This window comes from Lithobates pipiens, unplaced genomic scaffold, assembly GCF_037356315.1.
Source record: "Lithobates pipiens isolate NorthernLeopardFrog02 unplaced genomic scaffold, aLitPip1_a1.2 Scaffold_16, whole genome shotgun sequence".
In the NCBI taxonomy this organism is placed as follows: Eukaryota; Metazoa; Chordata; class Amphibia; order Anura; family Ranidae; genus Lithobates; species Lithobates pipiens.
Window position 1 is genome coordinate 205278210 of NW_027507748.1, and position 26631 is coordinate 205304840.

A 26631-nucleotide genomic window follows, 5' to 3' on the forward strand; every position below is an offset into this window, starting at 1 on the left:
GCCTACTAGAACCATGCAATAAAGCCCCTCACGAGCGTTATCTATGCAGCATGGCTATTGACAGCACACGTCCACTCCCACATGCTCTTCTATACCGAGCTGCCTGTCCTTCCTTCCCACAATCCAACCTAACCTGCTACACCCCTCTCCGTCACTCTTCTACCTCACCCAACACTCTCCTGACAGACAAAGAGCTTTTCCAATGACGATGGAGCTACGGCCAACTGTCGTCATCGCCACGCCCCCATCGCTAAACCAGATGGGTCCTAACGGGAGAGAGAGAGAGAAAAAAAAAAAAAGAAAGAGTAAGTTGCTAGAGTCCCGAGGACCTTAGCGGGAGGGATGCGAGATGACGTAAGTCAACAAAGGTCACGTGCCTCCAGCGCTGCCCCAGCAGTGGCCACGCGGGGAGAGGATGGAAGGGAGGAGGAGGGGAGGAGTGAGGCGTGGCCTCTGGCAAAGCCGAGCGAGTGGGCGTGGCCGGAGCACGGCAGCGGCGGCGGCGGGCTGTGCGAGTACGTGCGCGCTATTGAGCGAGAGAAAAAGTGCGTGTGTGTGTGTGATGCTGGGTGACACCGTTCTCGCACAACTTTGTTCTGAATAAGCTCGGGGAGGAGGGGCAGGCGGCGGCGGTAGCAGCTCGTACCTGACGTGTTGAGTGGGACTGTACGGAAAGCACTATGTAAAAGTCCAAACAGTGTAAACAAGACATTAGAGAGTGTGGCCGTGTGTCCAGCATGAGGCGCCCCTTGGTCTGTAGTCTTAGCTAGTTCCCGGAGAGGAGGGGGGGGATGTGGAGGTAGTCGGAGAGGGGGGGGGGAGTGAGCCCCACAATAAGGCGGTGTGTTTACACGCCCGGCCATTTCCTCACACAGGAGTACCGCCGCCGTGTGACTGCCAGTGACGCTGCATTTCCATGAAATCGTGCGGAGTGTCGCTCTCCGCCGCAGCTGTGCTCTCTGCTGCCGCCGCTGCTGCCTCCCTCGGTGATGAGGAAAAGAAAATGGCGGCGGGAAAAGCGAGCGAGAGCGAAGAGGACTTCCCTAACCTGACAGCGGATGAGAGAGAAGCCCTGGCCGGCCTCGACAGGTTGGCTTACCCCCCGTTTATATATATATTTGTTTGTGTGTGTCCGTCCTGTGCCCGCTCACGGTCATTTGTCTCTTCTCTCTCCCCCCTCTCTCTCCTGTGTGGCCCGGGATGTGCCCCGATACAGCCGCCTCTATGGATTTTTAAGGCTTCATGAAGATGGCGCCAGAACGAAGGCCTTGCTGTCCAAGGTAAGCTTGTTTATGGAGGAGGGAAGTGTTCATGGCTGGAGCCCACACGTGTGTGTATTGTACAGGGAGGGGGGGCTGACCTCATCATACATGGGGGTCATCATAAACAATGCTGGATGATTACACTACAAAGGATCGCTCATCACCTTCCCAGGACTCTACAACTTTATCAGTATTGGGGGGGACCCCTGCCATCATGCATGGACAGGCCGTGCTGTTTACCTTCCGAGCAATCAGACACTTGTACGTGGTTTAGCATGGAGCCAATTGTATATCTAATGCAAATTACCGCTACTATGGTGGCAGATTAATATGGAGCGTGTTGTGTTTACTTTAACCACTTGACCTCTGAAAAATGTAGCCCCTTCTTGACCAGGCCATTTTTTGCAATATGGCACTGTATTACTTTAACTGACGGTTGTGCATTCATGCAACGCTGCGCCCAAATCTAATTTGTCTTTTTTTTTTTTTTTTGCCACAAATAACTTATTTTGATGGTATCTGATGATCACCCCTGCAGTTTTTACTTTTTGCTCTATAAACAAAAAAGACAAATTTGTATTTTTTGCTTATAGCAGAAAGCAAAATGTAGTATTTAAAATTTATATATATATAATTTTGAAGTATGATGGAGAGCCACACAAAGCCTTCAATCCTTCAAAGTGCTGGTAATCGGGTCCTCCCACCGACAGTCTATATACAAGAATAAAGTTCAAGAGGTTGCTGCACTTTAAGTGCAGCAACATCTTGAACGTTATTCATTCTCTCTCTAAAAAAAAAAAAAAAAAAAAAATATATATATATCTCCAATAACATCATTGAAAAATCCCAATTTTTTTCAGGAGAAATAGCGGAAATCAGTGACTTAAAGCGGACTGCGATATTGGTTTGCTCAAGTTATAGCGCCTGCAAACTATAGGATGTTTTTTTTTTTTACTAGAAATGGCAGCAATCAGCGACTTAGCCCCGGTTCACACTATTGTGTTGCCGGACATCGCATGTAATGCGCAGCGCACTGCTGTTCACATTACAAGCGATGTCTGTGCGGGTGCGATGTCAGCCATGCAGATAGTATGGCTGATATCGCACCGCATTCGGTGCAAACACGCACAGGACTCTTTTTTTTTTTTTTTTTTCAGGTCGGACCAGAATCGGATCGCATGTGTGTTCACGCACGTGCGATCCGATTCATGTCCGATCTGTCAGTTCGCAGTGCAATATGCAAGCTGAAATGGGGTTGTCGTTAACATATGACATGCCCCAGCAGTTCGCATATGGCAGTGTGAACTGCCATGCGTTCCGGGTGCGATGCGGGAAGACGCAATTGATTCACAGGGTTCTCGCATCACAATAGTGCGAACCAGCCGTTAAAGCGGACTGTGATATTGTTTTTTTCAAAAGTTACAGCGCCTGCAAACTGGGATATTTTTATTCAGTATGTTTTTTTTTTTTTTTACTAGTAATGGGGGCAATCAGCATCTTAAAGCGGACTGCAATATGGGTTTGCTCAAATTATAGCGCCTGCAAATTATAGGATATTTTTAATTTTTTTTTGTAATGGTGGCAATCAGAGACTTTTATAGCAGGACTGATATCGTGGTGTACGTTCTGACACTTTTGACGCTTTTTGGGGACCAGTGATACTAATACAGTTATCAGTGCTAAAAAGGTATAGGCATTGTCACTTTACTAATGACACTGGCTGGGAAGGGGTTAGCATCAGGAGTGATCAAAGGGTTAACTGTGGGCCTAGCCAGTGTTTTGCTATATTGTGTGAGGTGCTTTTACTAGGGGAAGAGATGGAATTGAATCAAATTTATACAAATCCCATCTCTTCCCTCCTGTCAGAATGGCGAGCTGCATTGTTTACATAGGCAGAATGTTAGTCTGTCTGCCTAATGATCGGTGGGTGCCGGCAGACATCGGGTACCATGCACCCAACAATCGGCTTTTGCTGTGTGTAATCACAGTGGAAGCGAGCTGGTGGCATGCCTCCTACTCGGGAGATTCGGATCTCATGTACATATACGTAATCCAGCGCACAAGTGCTTCTCTGTAGCAGTAAAACTGCTATAAGGTGGAACTTAAGTGGTTGAAGGAGAACGTTACTGAGGAATACTGGAAAAGCTGAAATGGACTGTGAAGAACAGTGAGGTGCAGAACTTTTAAACTGAGCAGACAATACAAGTTTTTTTATTTATTTTTTCGATCAACTCAGCGGGCTGAGTAAAAAAAAAAAAAACACCCTTCGATTGCTGTTCTAACACATCTGTTGGTGTGGCGATCTCCCAGCTGAGCTATTGTGTTCTGACAGGAGTACCACCCTCCCACCAACACACACTGATCAGCGCTTATGGTCATGTCTGCAGGCTCTGATTGGATGCTGGTTTTCCCACATGCTCATTCAACCGCCTCCTGTTGGACAGGGAGCTGTACACACAGGGTGAAAGGTGGCCGATTCCTGCCAACCAACTGTTTTCAGCCCATGTGTACCCAGCCCTAGAATATCTATGGAGCCCTGAGGTGTTTGTGGTTCATGGCCCCAATGCCATCATTCATAAAGGGTCGGTACGGACTGATCATGTTTTGACTTGAATCTCTGAAATGTTTGTACAGGGTTTAGCATGCAGCAAATTGGATTTTACACAGCAGTATTCCTAGTGGAAATTACCAGTACCATGATGGCAGATCATATGGAAGCAATGCTTATGTGTTTATACTTTAAAGGAGACATTTACAGAGAGCCCTATTGACTGTACTGTTGACCACTTGCATACTGGCAAAGCTGAAATAGACTGTAAGGAGGTGTAGAACTTTTAGAACCCCTTTGGGCCCTGAGTGGTTTGCGGGCCCTGAGCTGTTTCCTGTACATGGGGCCCCCTGCCATCATGCATATAGGGGTCAGCATGGACAGACAGTGTAGTTTGGCTTTTGACATGGATCAAGGATATCTTTTTGTACAGGGTTTGGCATGCAGCAGATTGAATCTTGCATGCAGTACTGTGATGGCAAATTATGAAACATTGCTTATGAATTGTGGATAATTTAACAGAGACCTTTACTGAGAGCCCTATAAAGGCCGCCGTTGTTGACCATTTAAATACTGGCAAACCTGAAGTAGACTGAAGAGCAGTCAGGTGCAGAACTTTTAGAACCCCTATAGGCCCTGAGTGGTGTCCACTTTGCAGGCGCTGAGCTGTGCCATCGTGGATTTAAGGTATATGGACCCTGTGCCATCATGCATTTAAGGTCATATGGACATTTGTTACAGAGTTTAGCATGCAGAAAAGCTTACACAGCAGTATACACAGTGAAAATTACCAGTACCATGAGGGCAGATAATATGGAAGTGATGCCTATGTTTGTGTGTACTTTAAAGTAAACCTTTACTGAGAGTTGTACAAAGGCCACCATTGCTCAAAACCTGAAGACTTGTAAAGCTGAAATAGACTGAGGAACACTGGAGTGAGTGCAGAACATTTTAGTATCCCCATTGGGCCCCAGACTCTTTCAGTTCACGAGCCCCTGCCATTGAGCATATAGGGTCAGCATGGACAGGCAATTGGTGTTGGGCTTTTGGTATGTCTGACATTTTGTACAGGGTTTAGCATACAGTTTTTTTACTTTGACTAGAATCTTACATAAGTCTACCTATTACAAATTAACTGTGCTATAATGGCAGATAATATGGAATCAATGCTTGTATTTTAAGAGACCTTTACTGAGTGCTGTACACAGGCCACCATTGCTGATTAAATACTGGGAAAGCTGACATGGACTGTGAAGAGCAATTGAGAACAGATCTTTTATCATTCCTATGGGCCCTGAACTGTTTCAATTTGCAGGCCCTGAGCTCTTTTCAGTTCATAGGCCCTGAAATATTGCTGTTCATTGGCCCCCTGCGATCATACATATAGGGGTCAGCAGTATTCCTAGTGCAAATTACTGCTACCATTATGGCAGATCATATGGAAGCATTGCTTATGTATTGTGTATAATTTAGGAGGCGGCCTTTACTTGCAGCCATACAAAAGATGCCATTGCTGATCACTTACTGGCAAAGCTGAAATGGACTGTGTGAAGCAGTTGAATGCAGAACTTTGAGAACTCCTATGGGCCCTGAGTGGTTTCAGTTCATTGGCCTTGCCATTGTGCATATATGGACAGATATTTGTTTGGCTTCTGGTGGAGGTTATTAAAACAATTTTCCAGGGTTTAGAACATAGTGTATGAACTCTGAATGGGATCTTTCACAGCACTATACCCATTTCATATTACTGACATCATCATGGCTGAGCTAATATGGAAGCAATGCTTCCAGGGACAGGAAGCATGCATGTGTATCATTTAGGATCATTTGATCTTTACTGAGAGCTGTACAAAGCCACAATTATTGATCACCCTTTAAAGACTTGCAAAGCTGAAATGGACTGTTAGTATCCCCAATGGGTCCTGAGCAGTTCATTTGCCCTCTGCCATCATGGATAAGGGTCAGCATGGACAGACACTGGTCTTTGGCTTCTGGAATGGGTCAATGAGACATTTGTGCAAGGTTTAGAATGTAGTGTTTGAACCTTTAATTGAAGCTCATTCTGCAGTGTCCTCATGGCAGGTTACTGGTACCATAAGACATGGAAGAACTGCTTATGTATTGTGTATATTTAAGAGACCTTTGAGTACTGTACGAAGGCCACCATTGCTGGTCATCTTAAGGCTTGCAAAGCTGAAATGGACTTTGAAGAGTACTCAAGAGCAGACGTTTATTGGCGTCCTTGTGGACTGTTTTCAGTTTGTGGATGCCTGGCTGTTTCATTTCATGGGCCCTCTGCAATCGGGTGTAGGGTTAGCATGGTCAGATTTTGGTGTTTGGCTTCTTGTATGGGTCAGTGAAACATTTTTGCAGTGTTTTGTACTCTGAACAGTATATCTTGTGGAGGTATACTCTGCAAATGACTAGAACCATAAGATAAGCAATGCTTCCCGCGACAATGTGTATGGTGTATTATGTAATGTCTATATGTAAGAGAGTCCTTTACTGGGAGTAGTACAAAGACCACCATTGCTGAGTCCCACCTAAAGATTTGCAGAGCTGAAATTGACCAGAGTGCTCAAGTTTATTAGCATCCCCATGAGCCCTGAGCAGCTTCCAGTTCCTGTGGACAGACATTTGTTTTTCCATTTTTGGTCTGTGAAACGTTTCTGCTAGATTTGCGATGCAGTGGCTGAACGTTGAATTAGTTCTTATGTGGGGTGTACTCTTTGCAGATGATGGCGGAGAACATGGAAACAGTGCTGTCAAGGAGTATGATTGTGTTTTGTAGGATCCCCTTGATAATCTTGGAGACCTTTACTCAGAAAGCAATACAAAGGTCACCATTGCTGATCACTTTTTCATAAAAAAATGTCTAAAGACTTGAAAATCTGAAATGATTTTATTAAGAGTGATAAAGTGCAGAACTATAACATCCCAATGGCCCCCCGGGGTCGGGATTCCTGACAGCTGCTTGTCCTGTGTAATGTGTGTGCAGATTGCCCCCTACTCTGTCCATTGACATGGCCCATATGGGATAATATCTCTAACCTTCTTTATTCTTATACAAAGTAGTTGTTTTTGAGTCCTTGTTATTGCAGTAACACAAGTGTTAGGATGGAGATCTGGAGCCATCATGTTTATTGCAGGTTTAGGTGCATTTTATCCAAGTGCTCCATGACCCCCTCTTTATGTTGCTGTATGAGCCTTTCCCTCTGCTATAACATAGGGGTGCCATAGAGTGCTAGTACATGGTTCTGTCCATAGACATTGCTTAGATGGGAGATCCTGCTTATTGATTATGTATAGTGCAGGCTTGGGTGCCTTGTATCCCAAATCGCCTGCCTAAGTGATCCCCGATGTAAGTCTATGAGAAGTAACCCTGGTTTATGGTGACGTGTTTTGTTGTCCATAAGCCTTTGTCAGTGCTGTGACACTGAGTGTGTTTTTGTTCTCAGTCGGCCTGTGTGTAATGGCATACAAACAATACGTCAGGCTGCATGTGCTGAGCACTGGGTGTGCAGGCTGCCTGGCTGGGCGAGCTCCATGCATGGGGGCTGTAGGTGGTCCTATACGGGGCACGGTCCTTGTGCCCGGATCGTCCAGATTTTGGCATGGTCGGAAAGTGGGGTACAACTTGTCCCGGGGGGTGACTGTTGTCAGTGGAGAGAACGGTGGGGTGGGGGTTGGGGCATCGGAAACATTAGTGAGCGCCGCTGCAGTTCAATGGCCGCTTTCTCTCCATTCTCCTCTATTTCTGTTGCGTCAAAGTTGTGTTCGGATCTCAGTCGGGATCGCTCATCCCCTCTGTCATTTAGTTTTTAAGTAATGGCTGCTCCTCCCGGCCCAAGATGGCGGGACAGGGAAGGGAGAAGAGGGGAGGAGAAAAAAGAAGAGAAAGGAGTCGCCAACAATATATTGACTGTGGATTTACAATGATGCCAAATCAGACGTGTAGTAAGGGAAAGGCGTTCAGAGCTCCCCATATGTGGTGCCCGCCTGCCCTGTGTGTTACTCGCTCACCACATTTACAGCGCGTCTAATCCCATCAACCTGTAGCTGGTCCGGAGTGTATATGGGGGAGGGGAGCTCGGACTGCCCGAGGTGTCGGTGACAGCTATGATCGGCCTGTCCCGGATCTCCACCGCCCGATCTTCTCTGCTATAAAGGCTCACAGAGTGACATTTCCCTGCCTGCATGTTGGCAGTAATGAGGCTCTCACCCAGTCCTTGCCTGGCATTCCACTTAATATACACTTTCTCCTTCACTTTCTGCAATTGGTTTTGACTTTAGAAACAAAACTTTTTTTTTTTTTTTTTTTGCTACTAACTAGTCTGTGTTTTGGAAAACAATGGCAGTGTATTTAGATTACTGCTCTAGAAGTGTCTACAGTCTGTTTATATGCCCGAGATATATACCAACCAAAATATTAGATTGCTCAATTAGTTACTTACTAAATCTTGTCTTTATTTTTTCATTCACTGTCTTTTTTTTTTTTTTTTAACTTGCCATCAGTATGTTTTGGTCAATAGTTATGTTTTGCCTTCAATTGTGTCATAAATTAAAGACGTATAATCTGCAGTTGTAATGTTTGCTTGATAACCAAAAAGAACATACAAAAGAGTGGCCGAAATATATCTACCATTTGACATTTTAAAGCAGTTGTCCCTGTGTGTTTATTTCTATTGATGTCTGTTAAGCAAGGATATTGGTGTTTCTCCCCTCTGTGCTACTTCTCAGCTGCTTGTGACAAATATTGTATGAATAAGGCTGTACTGACAGTAGCTCCAATCCCTATGAACCCTGGTAACATCATGTAGTGCCCTGGAAAGCCAGCTTAGCCATATTCAGTGAAGATCTGCTGTGACTAGCCATGCAAAGAAGTAACCAATCAGAGGCAGCCTCCTGATGTAACTGGAGAGGGACATGCAGAGAAATGAAGTGTAGGAGAGGTTGCATGTGACAGCAGACTGGTGCAGGTAAAAGGGGATTTTTGAATCAGAGAATTCTATTAGATGTTTCCAAAATACCCTTTGTTCAAACATTGGGAACATTCTGCTGAGTGTGGGGATGCAATTTAGTAATGTTAATAAATGGTAGATACCAAACTTTAATACAAATGCATTACAGGAGACACTTATCGTTTGGCTTATTTTTGCTTTGCTCGCAGCATACCTTAATACAGTTTTTCTGTTTTTACAAGTTTATGTAATTCCATTTTTTTTTTTGGAGACCATGCTTGAAACCCTCTTCCCCCCCCCCCCCCCTATTTTTTTTTTTTTTTTTTTTTTTTTTTTTTTTTTTTTTGCCACTTACCCCTTTCAGGTTCAAGTTAATGCTTCCAGAAGGCATATATAATAGAATTGCGATAGGGGACAGCTAACACTAAATTCAGACAGGGCGTTACAGGGCTGACCAGATATTTCTGGTGCTCAGTTAGAAATAATGAGTTGTTGAACACTTTTGCACCTTCTGATAAAGTGGACATTAAAGTTATGCTGGTTCTTGTACGTAGTTGATTCAATGCTAAGAGACATACGATTGATTTCTGTTCAGTGGCTTTAGTTCAGTGTGAAGGACACAAAGCACTGGTTGGAACAGATGTGGTATTAAATTGCAATAAAAGCATCCACAGCTTCATTCTCAAAAAACAGTGCTAAGAAATTATGGGGAAGACTTCCATTGTTGTCTTTAAAATTTCTAGTTGTCTGGCTGTCGTGTTGATTCACAGGCTTTCTGCTTTAAAGTGGAAGAAAAGCCTGACTATAACTATTCTTAATTTTCCCTCACCCCTCCTCCTGTCTATTGTATCAAAAAGATGTGTGTACTTATCTGTTTTTAATCTCCTCCTGTCTGTCCCCTGTGGCTGTGAGCGGCTGCTGTGGGAGAGAGAAAGGAACATGGGCAATGGCTGGGCCATAGGAGCCAATGGGTAAAGAAATAGTCGTTATCTATCATTCCCCTACACAGCTGCAGGACAATGTGACTAGACCAGAGCAGATTGAAAATAGATAAGTACACAGTTTATTTTTAGGTAGGAGGAGGGGGAAGGAACATTTTTAGGAATAGTTATAATTAGGCTTTTATACCACTTTATGTCACTTGCAAATATGTCGATCAGGAGTTTAAAACACTTTTTTTTTTTTTGGATAGAGTGGGGATGGATTAGAATGGTAGCCAATTTTTATTGCTGTCTGTGACCTAGAGCTACTAAAATCCACAAAAATGAGTTAAAAAATCATTATCACGATTCAGACCTCTTCACGATCTTAGAGGAGTTCCAGCATTTTCTGTGTTTATTAACTCAGCAGCTACAAAAAGTGTAGCTGCTGACTTTTAATGCCCACTCACCTAGAGCTGGGTAATTTTTCTAAAAATAAATAAATAAAAATCTGCGATTTAAACAAAAATAAAACGCCTCTATTCAAGATTCAAACCTCATTTATTTATTTTGATGGACACCGCGCTGGTCCTAAGGAGCTGTGTGCAGGAGTTTTTAGGCGAGGCTGCAGCTTTGGCCTAGTCTGAGGCACCTGGCCTCACGGACTAGGCCGCAGCCTTGCATGAAAACTACTGCCCGCAGCACCTTAGGACCGGTGCGGTGTCAGTGCCGGTCCTGGTGGAAAAAAAAAAAAAAACGACTTTGACCTCTCGACTCAATTCAAGATTTTAATCGTTTTTTTTTTTTTTTTCTCCAGCCCTACACTCGCCTGTCCCAGGGTGAGGCACCAGCATCACTAGTGTGTGCACCAGGCTGTGACAGCTTGTACATCCTGAATGGCCAGGCAATCTTCTGGGACCTGTGACATGTCTCAGAAGATTGCAGGGAGGGGGAGAGGAGAACTTCTGCTCGGGGTAGTGCTCCGAGTGGGAGCTGGGTACCTGTCAACTAGCTATCTGCCCCCCCCCCCCCCCAAAAGACATGCCAAATGTGGCATGTCAGGAATCCTTAATGTGCAAGTTCCACTTTTGGGTGACACTCCACTTTAAGAGCCCTTTCACATTGGCTGGCACAGTTCCGCGTTAGCGGTAAAACTCCGCTAGTTTTAGAAGCTCTTTACCATAAATATACCCGAAAAGCATTGAATTGTTTGCAGGCGATTTGGCAGCAGTGCCCATGCATTCCAATGCATGGGCACTGCAGTGGGATTTTTTTTGAATGTCCTGCAAGAGCACCGCTCCAGTGTGAAATTACTTGGGCTCTCACAGTGGAGCTGCAGGGGAGGCGTTTTTCAGGCTTTTCACAGGCGTGATTGTTTGCCCTTTAGCTCCTGGAAAATGCCTTCAGTGTGAAAGGGATCTAATACAGCATTTCCCTGATTCATGTGTTACAAGTGCAGAGTCATTCTCTGCTCAGATAAAGATAAATAAATTGCGGCGCTGCCAGCAAAATAAACTAAAAAAGGAAAAAAATATATTGTCTCAAAACATATATGGTGAAAAAAGTGAATCCACCTCACTAAGTGATAGATGTGCAATATAGGGCAATCCAATGTAGTATCTAATACAATAATAAATGTGCATAAATAAAACGATCATGCATAAATAAATGACACAATCAGAAATAGCAAAAAAAGTGGTTGAAATTAGATGTGCAAACAATGCAATAAGCAATAGGTAGTGCTCCTTAATTCAAGTCCATGCAATTGCTTCGTGAACATACATCAAAGTCCATGCACAAAAAAGTGACTTCCAAACACGTGATTGTCCAGCGACTAACTTCAGTGCCAAACAGGTGCACCACCAGTTTCCCCCAGCCTCTCACCTCAAATGCTTAGTATACAGACACTGTATGCAAGCGGAAGCTAATCCATCATCATCCGTCCAGCAGATAGTATACACCTGTACAATCCTTTCCCAGGTTCTTCACATGGCTCCCATTATAGTGGGCGGTACATAGAGCATGGAATAAAAGGACAGGGGGGCTCTCATGTGTAGTATTTGAATATAGCGATTTAATAAGGTAAATAGTCACTTACATCAAAGTAGAAAACAGCGAGTAACGTAGTACAATCCGAACTTCCGGTCTCGGCCGCGACCGGAAGTGATGAGTGTAACACCACAGCTCCTTCCCTGACACGTTGCGTCACGACCTCGTGACTTTTTCAAACTTTTAAAAAGTCACGAGGTCGTGACGCAACGTGTCAGGGAAGGAGCTGTGGTGTTGCACTCATCACTTCCGGTTGCGGCCGAGACCGGAAGTTCGGATTGTACTACGTTACTCGCTGTTTTCTACTTTGATGTAAGTGACTATTTACCTTATTAAATCGCTATATTCAAATACTACACATGAGAGCCCCCCTGTCCTTTTATTCCATGCTCTATGTACCGCCCACTATAATGGGAGCTATGTGAAGAACCTGGGAAAGGATTGTACAGGTGTATACTATCTGCTGGATGGATGATGATGGATTAGCTTCCGCTTGCATACAGTGTCTGTATACTAAGCATTTGAGGTGAGAGGCTGGGGGAAACTGGTGGTGCACCTGTTTGGCACTGAAGTTAGTCGCTGGACAATCACGTGTTTGGAAGTCACTTTTTTGTGCATGGACTTTGATGTATGTTCACGAAGCAATTGCATGGACTTGAATTAAGGAGCACTACCTATTGCTTATTGCATTGTTTGCACATCTAATTTCAACCACTTTTTTTGCTATTTCTGATTGTGTCATTTATTTATGCATGATCGTTTTATTTATGCACATTTATTATTGTATTAGATACTACATTGGATTGCCCTATATTGCACATCTATCACTTAGTGAGGTGGATTCACTTTTTTCACCATATGTTTTGAGACTATATTTTTTTCCTTTTTTAGTTTATTTTGCTGGCAGCGCCGCAATTTATTTATCTTTATTTGTATTACTTTTAGTGCTGAGATCACTATTTCTTGCCGGCTGCTTCCACACACTTATATATTTATATATATTTACATATATTGACTTTACACATTTTTTAGGTTTTTTTTCCCTACACATTCATTAGTGAGGTGAAGCGCATTAGCACTTTTCATTTATATTCTCTGCTCAGAGCTGTCAAAAGGGGGAAAAATTCCGGTGGCAAATGTTTATCAACAACGATAGAGAAACCATGCATCTCTTGGTTCTTTTAGATGAAAGGAGTGAACTTCAGTCTGTAAATGAGGTCAGTTTAACCACTTAAAGACTAAACCTTTTTTTGACACTTGTTGCTTACAAGTTAAAATCAGTTTTTTTTGCTAGAAAATTACTTAGAACCCCCAAACACACACACACACACACACACAATTTAGGGACCCTAGAGAATAAAATGGAGGACTTTGCAATATATTGTATCGCACTGTATTTACACAACGTTTTTTCAAAGCAATTTTCTAGGAAAAAATATACTTCAATGAATTAAAAAAAAAAAAAAAAAACCTTCAATTTCTTTGTATGTGAAAGATGTTAATCCAAGAATTGTGATCTTTATTCTAAGCAAAAATATTGTGATTCTCATTTTATCCAGAATCGTGCAGCTCTTCTTTGACCACAGTGAGGAGATTCTCACCTTCTATTTGTCCTGTTTACCATTATTATTAAAAGTGAAAGTAAAAGAAAATCCAAAATTTTATACGGCGTCACTTTAACTGACAATCGCGCAGTCGTGCAACCTTTTACCAAAACAAAATGTCCCCCACCCCCCACAGAGATTTCATTTGGTGATATTTTATCACCTCCTGCGGTTTTTATTTTTGCAGATAAACACTGACAATTTTGAAAAAAATAAATAAATACTTTTTTACTTTCTGCTATAATACATATCCAAAAATGCAATAAAATATTTTTAGTAAAGAAAACGCATTGAACGTATATTGATTGGTTTGCACAAAAGTTATAGCGTCTACAAAATAGGGGAAAGATTTAAGGAACTTTTCAGCTGATCCACTGTAATGTCCATGTTCGAAATGTAGGGTAAGGGCATCAATGGGACAGAGAGGCACAAACCACCATAAAAACACTTTCTAAAGTTAAAGCCCCTTTTTCACTTTACTAATGTATTTGTGCTTCTGTATCCATTGCAGAGATTTCTCATTACTTCTGTTCTCAAAGTGAGGGGAAATCTCATTGGGGTACAGACAGAAAAAACAAACCCAGAGGATTTAGTACGTGCCCACGTTATCCAGGGTAAATTAAAATTTTTACTAAAGTGTATGTAAAGCTTAAACCATATTGGTTTTGGATAAAAAGCTTAACCACTTCCCAACCTGCTCATAGTTATATGATGGCTGCAAGGTGGCTCTGCCATTCCGGACGGCCGTTGTATGACCTTCCCAGCCTTTCGCGCACGCTGTGTCACTCGGGAGCCAATGCGTGTGCCCAGTGGCCATGATATCTGCCGGAAAGCTGCGATTTCTTGTCGCAGAACAGGGACATGGATCTGTGTGTAAGCACACAGATCCACGTCCTGTCAGGGGAGAGGAGACCGATTGTGTATTCCCTGTATATAGGGACACCGATCAGTCCCCTCCCCCCACAGTTAGAATCGCACCCCAGGTGACACATTTAACCCCTTTCCTGCCAGTGGCATTTATAGTAATTGGTGCATATTTATAGCACTGATCGCTGTATAATTGTCAGTGGTCCCAAAAAAGTATCAAGGGTGATCTGTCCAGCAATATCGCAGTCCTGCCAAAAAGTGCAGATTGCCGCCATTACTAATAAAAAATAAAATAAATACAAAATCTATCACCTATTTTGTAGGCCTTTTGCACAATGCAATCAATATACGCTTATTGTGTTTTTGTTGTTTTTTTTGACCAAAAATATGTAGATTATATCCGCCTAAATTGAGGAAGAATAATTTTTATTTTTTTTTTCAATTTGGGATATTATAACGAAAAGTAAAAAATATAGATTTTATTTTCAAAAATTGTTGATCTTTTTTTGTTTATAGCGCAAAAAACACAAAACAGAGTGGATTAAATACCCCCAAAAGGAAGCTCTATTTGTGGGGGGAAAAAAATCTAAATTTTTTGTGGTAACATTGTTGCATGACTGCACACTTGTCATTCAAAATGTGACGTCGTTGAAAATTGGACTGGGGATGTAGGGGGTGAAATAGCACTGTATTAACGTGGTTAAAAAAAATAAAAAATGTAAAAACCTTTTGTATGATTTTCTAATAGTGGGGCCAGATCGACGTTTGTTTTTGACCACCGTGACGGGAAAAATGAAAAGGAGCAGAATAGAAAACGTCTTGGTCAAAGGAATTTTCAGACAGTGTATGCGTTTTTTGTTCAAAAACGACATTCATTTTAAAAATGAGAGCGATTTTCAAACGACATTCTTTCATTCAGCGAATGTACAAAGATTTTTTGTAATTAACATTCTTGTCTGAAAATCGATTATTTTAATGCCAGCATAAGGCTCGATTCACACATATGCAGTTAGCTTTTGCCCTGTTTCTACAGTGCTTTTTGCACGTCTGATTTTGCTGCGATTTGCGTATTCGATTTTTTATTTTTATGCTTTTTTGCCCAGTTTGTTTTTGGGCAGATAAAAAAAAAAAATGCAAATCGTGGCAATAACTCACTACATGCTTTTCTGCAGCTTCTCCATCCAGCACAGTTTTGCTTTGAAAAAATGTCCTTGACCCTTTCCAAATATGCAGCGGTTGAAAAAACATAGATGTGAACTTTCCCTTAGGAAACCATGTTAAATGAACTGTAGTGCGTTTCTGCAAAAAGCACCAAAAAAACGCTTAGGGGGTGAACCAGGTCTAAGATGTTTAGTAGTAGTAGCAGCAGCAGCATCCTTTTCTTCTTTTATTTTTTTTTGTGTCGCTTGTCATAATGGGGTTAGTTAAAAATTAACCCTTTATAGTACAAAAATAGCAGATAATCGCTACTATAAGGGGTTCATTTATACTGTAACAGGAATAATATATATCGTATGTTTGGGTAATATAAAAAAAGTGTGTGTATGTGTATATATATGTGTGTGTATATATATATGTGTGTGTGTGTGTATGTGTATATATAAACATTTTTTTTTCATAATCTCTCTGCAGCACCACGGTATGTGAAACTATGGAGAGAGTAGCTGACAAATTCAGCGTGATGTTGGAGATGGGCGGGAGCCTGGGTGGGTGATACCAGCAGCTATCCAGCCAATGATTGGGCTGTTTAAGAAATGGGCGGGGCTCCATACACGTAGCGGCCCGCCCAGATCCCATCCCATTGGCTGGTTTGGATAGCTGGCTCCTGCCGACTTCCAACCTCAGCGGCGCTGCTCTGCCAACAGTGTGGAGAAGGGAGTAGGAACCCCACGTTCCTCCTCCTCTTCTCCACAGTCTGCTGGTAGAGGTACAGCCAGTGTTCAATATCGGCCAAATTTTGATAATAATTGCCCGATGCCGATTTCTCCAAAATGGCCAAATATCGACCGATATATCGTCGACCTCTATGCGATGCATAGTAGTCTATTATGCTTTGCCTTTGCAGGGAATAAAAGAGGAAGTAAACTCATCAGGGTTTACTTCCTCTTTAAAGGGATTGTAAAGATAAAATTTTTATTTTTTAAAAATAACAAACATGTTATACTTTCCTCCACTGTGCAGCTCGTTTGGCACAGAGTGGCCCCGAACCTGCTCTTCTGGGGTCCCTCGGCGGCTGTCTCTGCTTCCTCCCTCAGATGCTTCTCACGTTCATGCGAGCTCCCTCGCATGGCGAGAAGCATCTGCGGGCGCGCTCCTGTGATACAGCCGGCGGCTATAGCTGCTTGCTGTATCACACGGCCCCGCCCTCCAGCGCTCCGCTTCAGTGGATGTGATTGACAGCAGCGCGAGCCAATGGCTGCGCTGCTTTCCATCCACTCCAGCCAATCAGCGGCCAGGCTGAACGGTGGAAAGGACGCTGGGGGGCGAGCGCGGGACTTTCGAGGGGGTGAGGTAAGTAAAACGGGGGGGCTGGGGGCGCCGGAACTGTCAGATGTTTTTTAACCTTAATGCATAGAATGCATTAAGGTGAAAAAACATTTACCTTTACAACCCCTTTAAGTGTTGCTTTAGCAGTGTTTTGGGGGTCATTGTCCTGCTGGAAGGCGAACCTCCATCCTAGCCTCAAATCACACACAGAGTGGTAGAGAATTTGCTCAAGCACATCCTTGTATTTAGCACCATCCATCTTTCCCTCAACTCTGACCAGTTTCCCAGTCACAGCTGCTGAAAAACATCCCCACAGCATGATGCCACCATGTTTCACTGTGGGGGTGATGTGTTGGGTTTGCACCGGTGTTTTTCTTTGGCCAAAAAGTTGCGTTTTGGTCTCATCAGACCAGAGCACCTTCCTCCATACATTTTGGGAGTCTCCCACATGCCTTTTTGCAAACTCAAAACGTGCTATTTTGTTATTTGCTGAAAGTAATGGCTTTCTTCTGGCCACGCTGACATAAAACCCAACTCTATGGAGCGTACGGCTTATTGTCGTCCTATGTACAGATACTTCAGTCTCTGCTGTGGAACTCTGCAGCTCTTTCAGGGTTACATTTGGTCTCTGTGCTGCCTCTCTGATTAATGCCCTCCTTGCCCGGTCCATGTAATTTGTTGTGCGGCCGCAGATTTGCTGTTGTGCCATGTTCTTTCCATTTGGTTATGATGGATTTGATGGTGCCCCTAGGATCATCAAAGATTTGGATATTTTTTTTTTTATTTTTTTTTTTATAACCTAACCCTGACTTGTGGCAGTGAGGGTTAAAAACCACCGTAAAGCACTTTGCAGGCGGTATAGCCAACACTGCCCCATTGATTTCAATGTTTAGGAGCAGTGAATACACTTTTATTTTTATTTTTTTATTTTTTTAGCATCCTGCCAGCGCACTGCTCCAGTGTGAGAGCCCTCTGGGCTTTCACATTGGAGAGACAGCAGCAGCTGTTTCAGGGCACTTTGCAGGCGCTATTTTAAAGTGCCCCAGTGTGAAAGGGGTCTTATTTGTTTGGAGAGTTCCTTGGTCTTCATTGCAGTGCTTGGTTAGTGGTGCTTCTTGCTTAGGTGTTGCAGCCTCTGGGGCCTTTCTAAAAGGGGTGTGTGTGTAATGACAGATCATGTGACACTTGGATTGCACACAGGTGGACATCATTTCATTATGTGACTTCTGAAGGTGATTGGTTTCACCAGAGCTTTTTATGGACTTCATAACAAAGGGGGTGAATAAATACGCACATGCCAATTATCAGTTTTTTATTTCTGTAAAAGTTTTTATGTATATATTTTTCTAATTTTATTTCTACTTGGACCATTGACCTGATCCATCACATATAATTCAGATTTTTTAAATATGTATCGGCCTAAACTGAGGAAACTTGTTTTTCTTTTTTTCTTTTTAAATTGGATTTTTTTTTTTAATAGCAAAAAGTAATAGTGTGTTTTTTCAAAATTATTGCTCTTTTTTTGTTTATAGCGGAAAAAATAAAAACCGCAGAGGTGATCAAATACCACCAAAAAGCTCTATTTGTGGGAGAAAAACATTATCAAAATTAATTTGGGTACAACGTCGCATGACCGTACAGTTCTCATTCAAAGTGTGACGGCACTGAAAGCTGAAAATTGGCCTGGGCAGGAAGGGGGCATCTTCCCACTTGCCACCTGATGAATTGGTTTTAGCAAAAGTCCCCTAAGATCTGAAAATAATTTTAAGGGTAGTAAAAAGTTCACGGGTCCATTTAAACCAAAACAACGAGGGAGGGAGAGAGAAAGTGTTCCTTGCATGTTCCCCACTCCTTATGTGAATGTGCTGTGCTTGCGAGAGGGGCCAAAAAAAATAAAAATTGGCAGTCACTATTCCCCCCCCGCCCCCCCATCTTTAACTTTTTCTCTCTGTCCTATCTCATGAACTATCCTAGCTTAATTACCATTTGTGTACATTGTTTTTTTCCTTAGTGAATTAGTATGTAAGCATGTAAAATAGTATTTGCACTGCTTTTTCCGCATTTGGTGAATTTTGCAGCCAATTTAGATGACTAAATGGGGGGCTGCGCAGATTTTTTTCCCAACGGTGAAAGTAACCTAAAAGCCAGAAATGGTGAAAATATTACTTCAAATGTCTTCCCATATCAAATTACGAATAAAAGTGCTGTGCTACATTCATAAAGTGTAGACCAACTATACTTCAAAGCAGGGGTCCTCAAACTATGGCCCTCCAGTTGTTCAGGAACTACATTTCCCATCATGCATAGTCATGTCTGTGAATGTCAGAATTTTCCAATGCCTCATGGGACTTGTAGTTTGGCAACAGCTGGAGGGCCATAGTTTGAAGATCCCTGCTTCAAAACAATTGATAAATACAATAAACACTCCAATATCAGAATTAGGGGTGCAACGGATCAAAAAACTCACGGATCGGATCATTTTTCAGATCAGCAAATAAAAATAAGACTCCACAATCTCACCCACTGCTGTAATATCCACGTCATCTTCCCCACTGTAATAAATAAATAGTCGCGCTACGGACTTCCCACCCTGTGTGTGACTGAAATAAATGAAAATTAAAATAAAAAATCGAAAATGCAAAAGCACATTACCACAACACAGTGGCGCACCGGGGACGAGTGTTTTCTCTGCATTGAGGGTTGGCACTTTTGCACTAGTCACTTTACCTTGTGTTACCACTACCTGGAACATTACTGTATGTGACTTTCCAGCGATCCAGAATGTGATTTTGAAAGTTTTTTTTCTATGCACAAGGACGTTTTTGGGATTAATTATTTTGCACAACCTTTTGAATGATTTTTTTTCTTATTATAGGCAATTTATATTTATGGGTCACAGTAGTGTCAGCACGTATTTGCACACACTGATTATTGCATTTTTCTCATTTTAATTTTGCAACGTAAAAAAATAAAAATTTCAGCACTGAAATATAGATTTGTATTGTAACACTTATAAACTAATTATTAATTTTGTATATATCTTTATAGATGGACCATCATAGGTTAGATAGATATATATTGGGTTTTAGCGCCATAGCCCACTATTTAATCCTTTTGCCCACTGTAATAGCCACAGTCATCTCCTCCACTCACTGTAATAGCCACGGTCGCCTCCCCCACTCACTGTAATAGCCACTGTTGCCTCCCCCACTCATACACACCCACACCTACACCCACCAGAGTTTTGCATTTTACGCATATTTATAATAGTAAAGTGCGTTTATGTAGTGAAATACAGGGCTTAGAACTCCATCTTACTAGTTTAAATGTTGAATTTTAAAAGCAGCGGCATCCCTGCTCACCTCACAGGTTTACTAATATGACAGATGTTCGCTGCTTTTAAAATTCAACATTTAACCAGTCAGACTGAGTTCCAAGTCCTGTATTTCGCTATATAAATGCAGTTTACTGTTATAGATACGTGTAAAATGCAAAACTCCAGTGGGTGTAACATGTCCGCTTCCTCCCTCCTTGGTGCATCCTTACTGTGGACGAGTGGAGTGTAGCAAGATGGCGGCACCGGAACGTCACTTCCGTAGCAAACTGTGATGGGTAGCCGAATATGTTACACTCGCATTGAATATTCACAGACAGCTGCCAGGTATACAAAGATGGGCACCGCACCAGAGCTAGGCCGAAGCCGTGGCCTTTCCTAAGGCTAAGGCAGCAGAGCGCTCTGCGGATCACGTGGTGTGCCGATCTGCTGAGTGTTGGCATACTGCCCTGCAGTCCAGTCTCTGAAGGGAGGGGGATCATGCTCTGCTTCAGTATGTCACAGTACATGTTGGCATTCATGGTTCCCTCAATGAACTGTAGCCCCCTAGTGCCTGCAGCACTCGTGTAGCCCCAGACCGTGACACTCCCACCACCATGCTTAGACACACTTGTCTTTGTACTCCTCACCTGTTTGCTGCCACACATGCTTGACACCATTTGAACCAAATACGTTTACCTTGGTCTCATCCGACCACAGGACATGGTTCCAGTAATCCAGGGCTCGACAACACACAGGTGCCAGGTCGCATTTGTGACTAGAATTAGCGATCTGAGGGGTCACGGCTGGGGCATCCCGTCTCCGTGCGTGCCCCGCCCTGGCGTGTGATCGCATCGGGCCGGCCCGCCGGTAATTGAGGCTGTAGCTTTGCAGCCTTCTGTAGTCCTATGCTTCCTTCTGGAATCTGGCACCCTCTTGTGGTGGCTGTTGCTATGACAAGACAGGCAATGCTAATGGAGCTTCCCCTGCTGTTTTCACTGCCCGCCCATCTCCTTCCCAAAGTGGAGAAGAGAAGGAAGTGATTGCAGCAGTCTTTTGCCTAATATTGAATATGGGGTGGCTGGTTTATTTTTTAAGTAAAAACTGTTTGTTTATTTTTTTCTTAATTAAAATTAATTTATTTTTCATCTCCCTGCATTAGTGTCACTTGAGATGTCAGTAGCAGTTCCGACCCAGTGTCAGATTGTATGCCGCACTATGGCAGTCCCGCTCTAAGTTACTGATCGCCGCTATTACTAACTAACATTAAAAAATAAAATAAAGAAAAACTCTAACATAATCTGTAGACACACATCTTTCACACAAATCTAATATAAACTTATTGTGTGTGTTTGGTTTAAAAAAAAAAAAAGACGTAGCGGAAAACGTTTTGGCCAACATTTATTGGATATGTTTTATTGCAAAAAGTAAAAAAGCTTTGTCGGTCGTTTTTAAACAAAACAAAAACCTGGTTCCTATTTTTTTTTATTTTTATTTTTATTTTATTTTTTTAGCTGGCTCCTAGATTCCAAGCAAATTTGTCAAGCCCTGCATTAATCCATGTCCTTAGTCTGCTTGTCTTCAGCAAACTGCAGGCTTTTTTTGTGCATCAGCTTTAGAGGAGGCTTCCTTCTGGGATGTCAGCCAGGCACACCAATTCTATGCAGTGTGTGGTGTATAGTCTGAGCACTGGCAGGGTGACCCACCCCCTTCCATGTCTGCAGCAGCAACGCTGGCAGCACTCATACATCTTTTTCCCAAAGACTACCTCTGGATGTGACGCTGAGCACGTGCACTCAACTTCTTTGGTTTAGACATTAAAGCAGGGTTCCACCCTAAAGTGGAACTTTCGCTCATCGAAACCCTCCCCCCCTCCGGTGTCAGTTGGCACCTTTCAGGGGGGAGGGGGGTGCAGGTACCTGTCTAACAAAGGTATTTGCACCCACTTCCGGGCTTAGACACCAACGGGAGTCTATGCTGTTTCCTGTTCCGCCACGCTGTCTGCTGGGACATACACGGGTCCCAGAGACAACGTGGACCAGTCCCAGTGGGCTGCGCGACTCGCACATGCCCAGTAGGGAACCGGAAAGTGAAGCTGCAACGCTTCACTTCCTGATCCCCTCAACTAGAATGGCGGCAGCAGCCAAGAGCCGATAGATCGGTCTCGGCTGCTGACATCGCTGTACCGTGGGACAGGTGAGTGTCCATTTATTAAGTCAGCAGCTGCAGTATTTATAGCTGCTGGCTTTTAATATTTGTTTTGTAGGTGGAATCCCTCTTTAATGGCTGTGTTGAGTTATTGTGAGGGGACATCAAAATTATACTGATATACAAGCTGTACACGCACTACTTTTACTTTACTTTGTAGCAAAGTGTAATTTTCTCCCCGTTCTGACTGGACATACCTGTAGGTCGCTCAGAGCGGGTTTCTACGCCAGGCCCCGTGATTCCTGTGAGGGCTGTGTCACAGTCATCACACTGTGTAAACAGAGACATCAGTGTGGGTTGGCTCTCCTCGTTGAGCTCAGTGTGTGTGTGTGTGTGTGTGTGGGGGGGGGGGGGTGGGTTGAAAGAATGGGGGTGCTGCAGCTTGTGACGACAACTAATTTCAGTGTTCAGTTACACAGAGCACACATGCTGCATCCATCCCCACACAGTACGCCAAGTGTCCCATGGACATCCAACATCTGTCGCAGTATAAAAGTGCTCAATAAATAAAAAAAATGTTTTAAGTGTTCCCCTGTGCTCACATGCACAGGCAGACACACATGTTGGTATGCATATATAAACTGCGATCGCATCACACATGTGGGGTATTACTGAAAACGTCAGAGCAAGAGCAATAATTCTAGCTCTGGCCCTCCTTTGTAACTAAACTGCTAGTCAATAAAATCATATTAAAAGTTGTTTCATTTTAGATTAATTATAAAGAAGGACATGTTTGGTATATATTGGTGTAACATCATCTTTTATATTTTACCAATCGGGTATTAGATTATTTGTGCATTAAAGAATATAATTGGATTTATGCGTTAGTGTGTAAAATTGCATTAGAAAATCGCTACGCAAATAACGTGTGGCATAAAATTTTGCAAAACCCACTATTTTATTCTCTAGGGCCTTTGCTACAACATGTTTGGGGGTTCTAAGTAATTTTCTAGCAAAAAATACAGATTTTACTAGTAAACAAAAAGCGTCAGAAGGCTTGATCTTAAAGTGGATAATGCCTGAAGGTACTCCTTGGCTGGTTGGGCCTCTGTGACTGGGCTGTCAGTCTCACACATGGGGTATCGCCTTATTCAGGACGAGTAGCAGAATTGGTTTTCGGATGTAGTTGCAAGTATGCCTATGTTGTATGTGAGACTTGTTAATGTGACATTTTTGTGTTTTAAATTAAACTTGGGTTTATTTTTTTTATCCATTTTCCAAAGATTTGTGGGAAAACTCGCCACTTACTAAATACCCTGTAAGGTCTACTTTCCAAAAGGGGGTGGCGGTCATTTGGGGGGTATTTATACTGTCTTGGCATGTTGGGGCCTCTAGAAATTAGATGGTCCAACAGAACCTGAGATCAGTTTCAATGATTGGTATCATAGCTTGTAGACTCTAACAGGGGTCGGCGACCTTTTTCCACTTAAGGGCCAGATTCAATGTATGTAAATGCATGGAGGGCCACATTCAGCTGCTAATAAAACGAAGATAATAAAAATCCTAACATAGTAATAGTGAAGGTTTACGTCACCTTAAGGTGCTTCGCTAATACAAGGCCAGTTCATCCTGAGGGGAGTATGTAGCTGGGGGATTCAGATTCTACTGCCCTCTCCCCCATCCTGGAACCTGAGGGTGGCTGGGGTTCCTGACCCTAGGAAAAATGGGGTTACTGCCCTCAGGGGAGATGGGATGGGGCCCATCCCCAGGGGTGATGGGGTTCCTGCCCATGGGGGGGGAGCAACCCCAGGGGTGATGGGGGGGTCATCCCCCTATTGCAGTGTCCTTTGTCCCCCTATAACAGTTTCCTCTGTCCCTTTCACCCTACAAACACACCGTTTAGGTAAAACGCTCCTACCTCTTACACAGGTGTACAGCAAGCAGAGCAGCAGAGATCGGCATCACAGGGCTGGATGGGGGGGGACTGCTGAAGTTAACTTTTCACATTAACAGGCTGGTGATTGGTTGCAGGGTGATCCAAACAACCAATCACCTGCTGACGAGCCGTGGGTTGCCGACTCCCTGCTCTTTAACATTCCCACAGACCGAATAATATACACTTAGTTTGGTTATTTTTACCAAAGAAATGTAGCAGTGTACATTTTGGTCAAAATGTATGAAGAAAAATTACGTGTTTTGCATAATTTTACAACAGAATTAAAAAAAAAATTCAAAATATTTCACATGGGTACAATGTCGCATCACCGTGATTCAAGATGGGACCGCGTTGAAAGCTGAAAAATTTGGCCTGGGCAGGAAGGGGGTGAAAGTGCCCAGTTTTGAGGTGATTAAAGGGATGCCACACTTTATATAAAATAAACCCAAAACATGTCATACTTGCCTGCTTTGTACAAGGGTTTTGTACATGGCAGCCCGATACTCTTCTGGGTTCCTCTGCCGCTTCCTACGGGGTCATTCGTGCAGACTTGCTCCCAAGCCCTGCTGCTTGCATCTATAGATACAGACAGCAGGGTTTGGCCCTGCCCCCCACACCCTCATCACAGGATTTGATTGACAGCAGCAGGAGCTAATTGCGCACACACAGTATAATCCGTGTGGTTCCTGGTCATGATTACTGTAAATTTAGCAATCTTGTTGATCACAGAGAGTGGTTGTTGCAGTAACATACACTATAGCATCTGCTCTGTTCCTGTCATCTGTGTAGTGAGCAGCGGGTCAATGTGTAAGACAGTGTTCTGTCTGAAATGCCAAAATAAAGCGGTATAAACACAAAGGGCATAGCTAGTATGCTAACTTCCTGCTTGTGTGATCGGTTGACCATTTTCCAAGTCTGCCCTAAGATTCAAGTCCGATAATCTAGGCATCCTCCAGAAAGTCATTTTTGGTGGGTGTCCTAGAGGGTTAATCTCTAACGTGTTGCAGACCTCGCAGCTTTTCTAGAGATGAGAAGTTGTGTACAGATATAAATCGAGGCAGGGGGGCACCTGCCCCGGGTGAGGCATCTAGGACGGTGCTGCTAGGGGTGTCACCCCCCCCCCCCCCCCCCACCCGCACTGGGAAAGGCTGCTCTAAAGGTGTCACTGCCACCCGTTCAAGTGTAATGGACAGGCAGGTCTCCCTCCTAGTCCTGCCCATTGCCCAAACAGCCTTTTAACTTTTCTGTGTGAGGCATCCCAGAGAAAGGGGGTGGCTTCAAAGAAGGCCATGTATTGGGGGGGGGGGGCAGAGGAGGCTCTGGGCTGGGGGTGCAGAGGAGGCCCTGGATCAGAAGGCTCCATGCACACTGGCTTAACCACTAGCTGACCAGCCGCCACAGTTGCACTGCGGCAGGTTGGCTCGGCTGGGGATATCGGCGTAGCTGTATTTCGCTACTTTAAGACGTCACAGCAGGGGCGTGCGTGTCGTGTCCCCAAGGCCGATGCGTGTGCCCGGCGGGCGCGATGACTGCCGAATACCCACGACCGCTCGTGACAGAGCGAGAACCAGGATCTGTGTGTGTAAACACACACATTCCGGTTCTATCAGGGGTGAGGAGAGAGATTGTGTGTTCATACTAAGTATGAACACCGATCTCTCTCCCCTAGTCAGTCCCACCACCCCCACAGTTAGAACACACCCAGGGAACAGTTAACCCCTTGATCACCCCTAGTGTTAACCCCTTCCCTGTCAGTGTCATTTATACAATAATCAATGGCTATTTTTAGCTTGGATCGCTGTATAAATGTCAGTGGTCCCAAAATAGTGTCAAAATTGATCTGTCTGCAGTGTCGCAGTCCTGATAAAAATCGCAGCTCGCCGCCATTACTAGTTAAAAAAAAAAATAAAAAAAAAATCTAATGACATAAATCTAGACATAAATCTAAACTTTCGCGCAAACTAATCAAAGCGCAAAAAATAAACTGCAGAGGTGATCAAATACCACCAAAAAGTTCTATTTGTGGGGAAAAAAGGATATACATTTTGTTTGGGTACAATGTCGCACGACCGCGCGATTCAGCTAAAGCGACGCACTGCTGTATCGCAAAAAATGGCCTGGTCAGGAAGGGGGCAAATCCTTCCGGGGCTGAAGTGGTTAAAAAATTTTTACTTCGACAGGAGTTGTTCTGCCTGTAAAAGCAGCTCATATTATCCTGTGTCGATGCACATTAGGATGTTTAGAGGCGGAAAAAAAACACCTGGTTCGACTTTGATTGGAGCTTGGAGGCAGAAAAAAAATGTAAAACTCGTCTAAACTTTGTACATAAAATGCTGTACATGAGCGTTTTTTTTTTTTTTATTATTTAATTTTACTCCCGAGAGAACAAACTTTTTTTTTTTTTTTTTTTTGCCCAGTGTGCATGGAATGAGAAATATTGCCTCAATAGATAGGTACATTGGCTAGGGTTAGTTACCATCATCCTATAATTGTATAGTGGAGAAGGGGGAGATAAGTCGGGGGGGGGGGGGGGGGG

At 43.4% G+C, this 26631-nt stretch overlaps 1 protein-coding gene across 3 annotated transcripts in view; it reads left to right on the forward strand.

Annotated features, from left to right (window-relative positions):
* The first annotated feature begins 468 nt into the window (after positions 1–468).
* Positions 469–26631, forward strand: part of KDM6A (lysine demethylase 6A) — a 224553-nt gene continuing 198390 nt past the window's right edge. For 2 of the 3 annotated variants that reach the window (XM_077480926.1, XM_077480927.1), the window contains exons 1-2: positions 469–1089; positions 1217–1280. In XM_077480926.1, the coding sequence (XP_077337052.1) occupies positions 917–1089; positions 1217–1280 (237 nt within the window). In that variant the 5' untranslated portion in view covers positions 469–916. The remainder of the gene's footprint in view (positions 1090–1216; positions 1281–26631) is intronic. The other variant, XM_077480928.1, reaches the window with a different exon arrangement.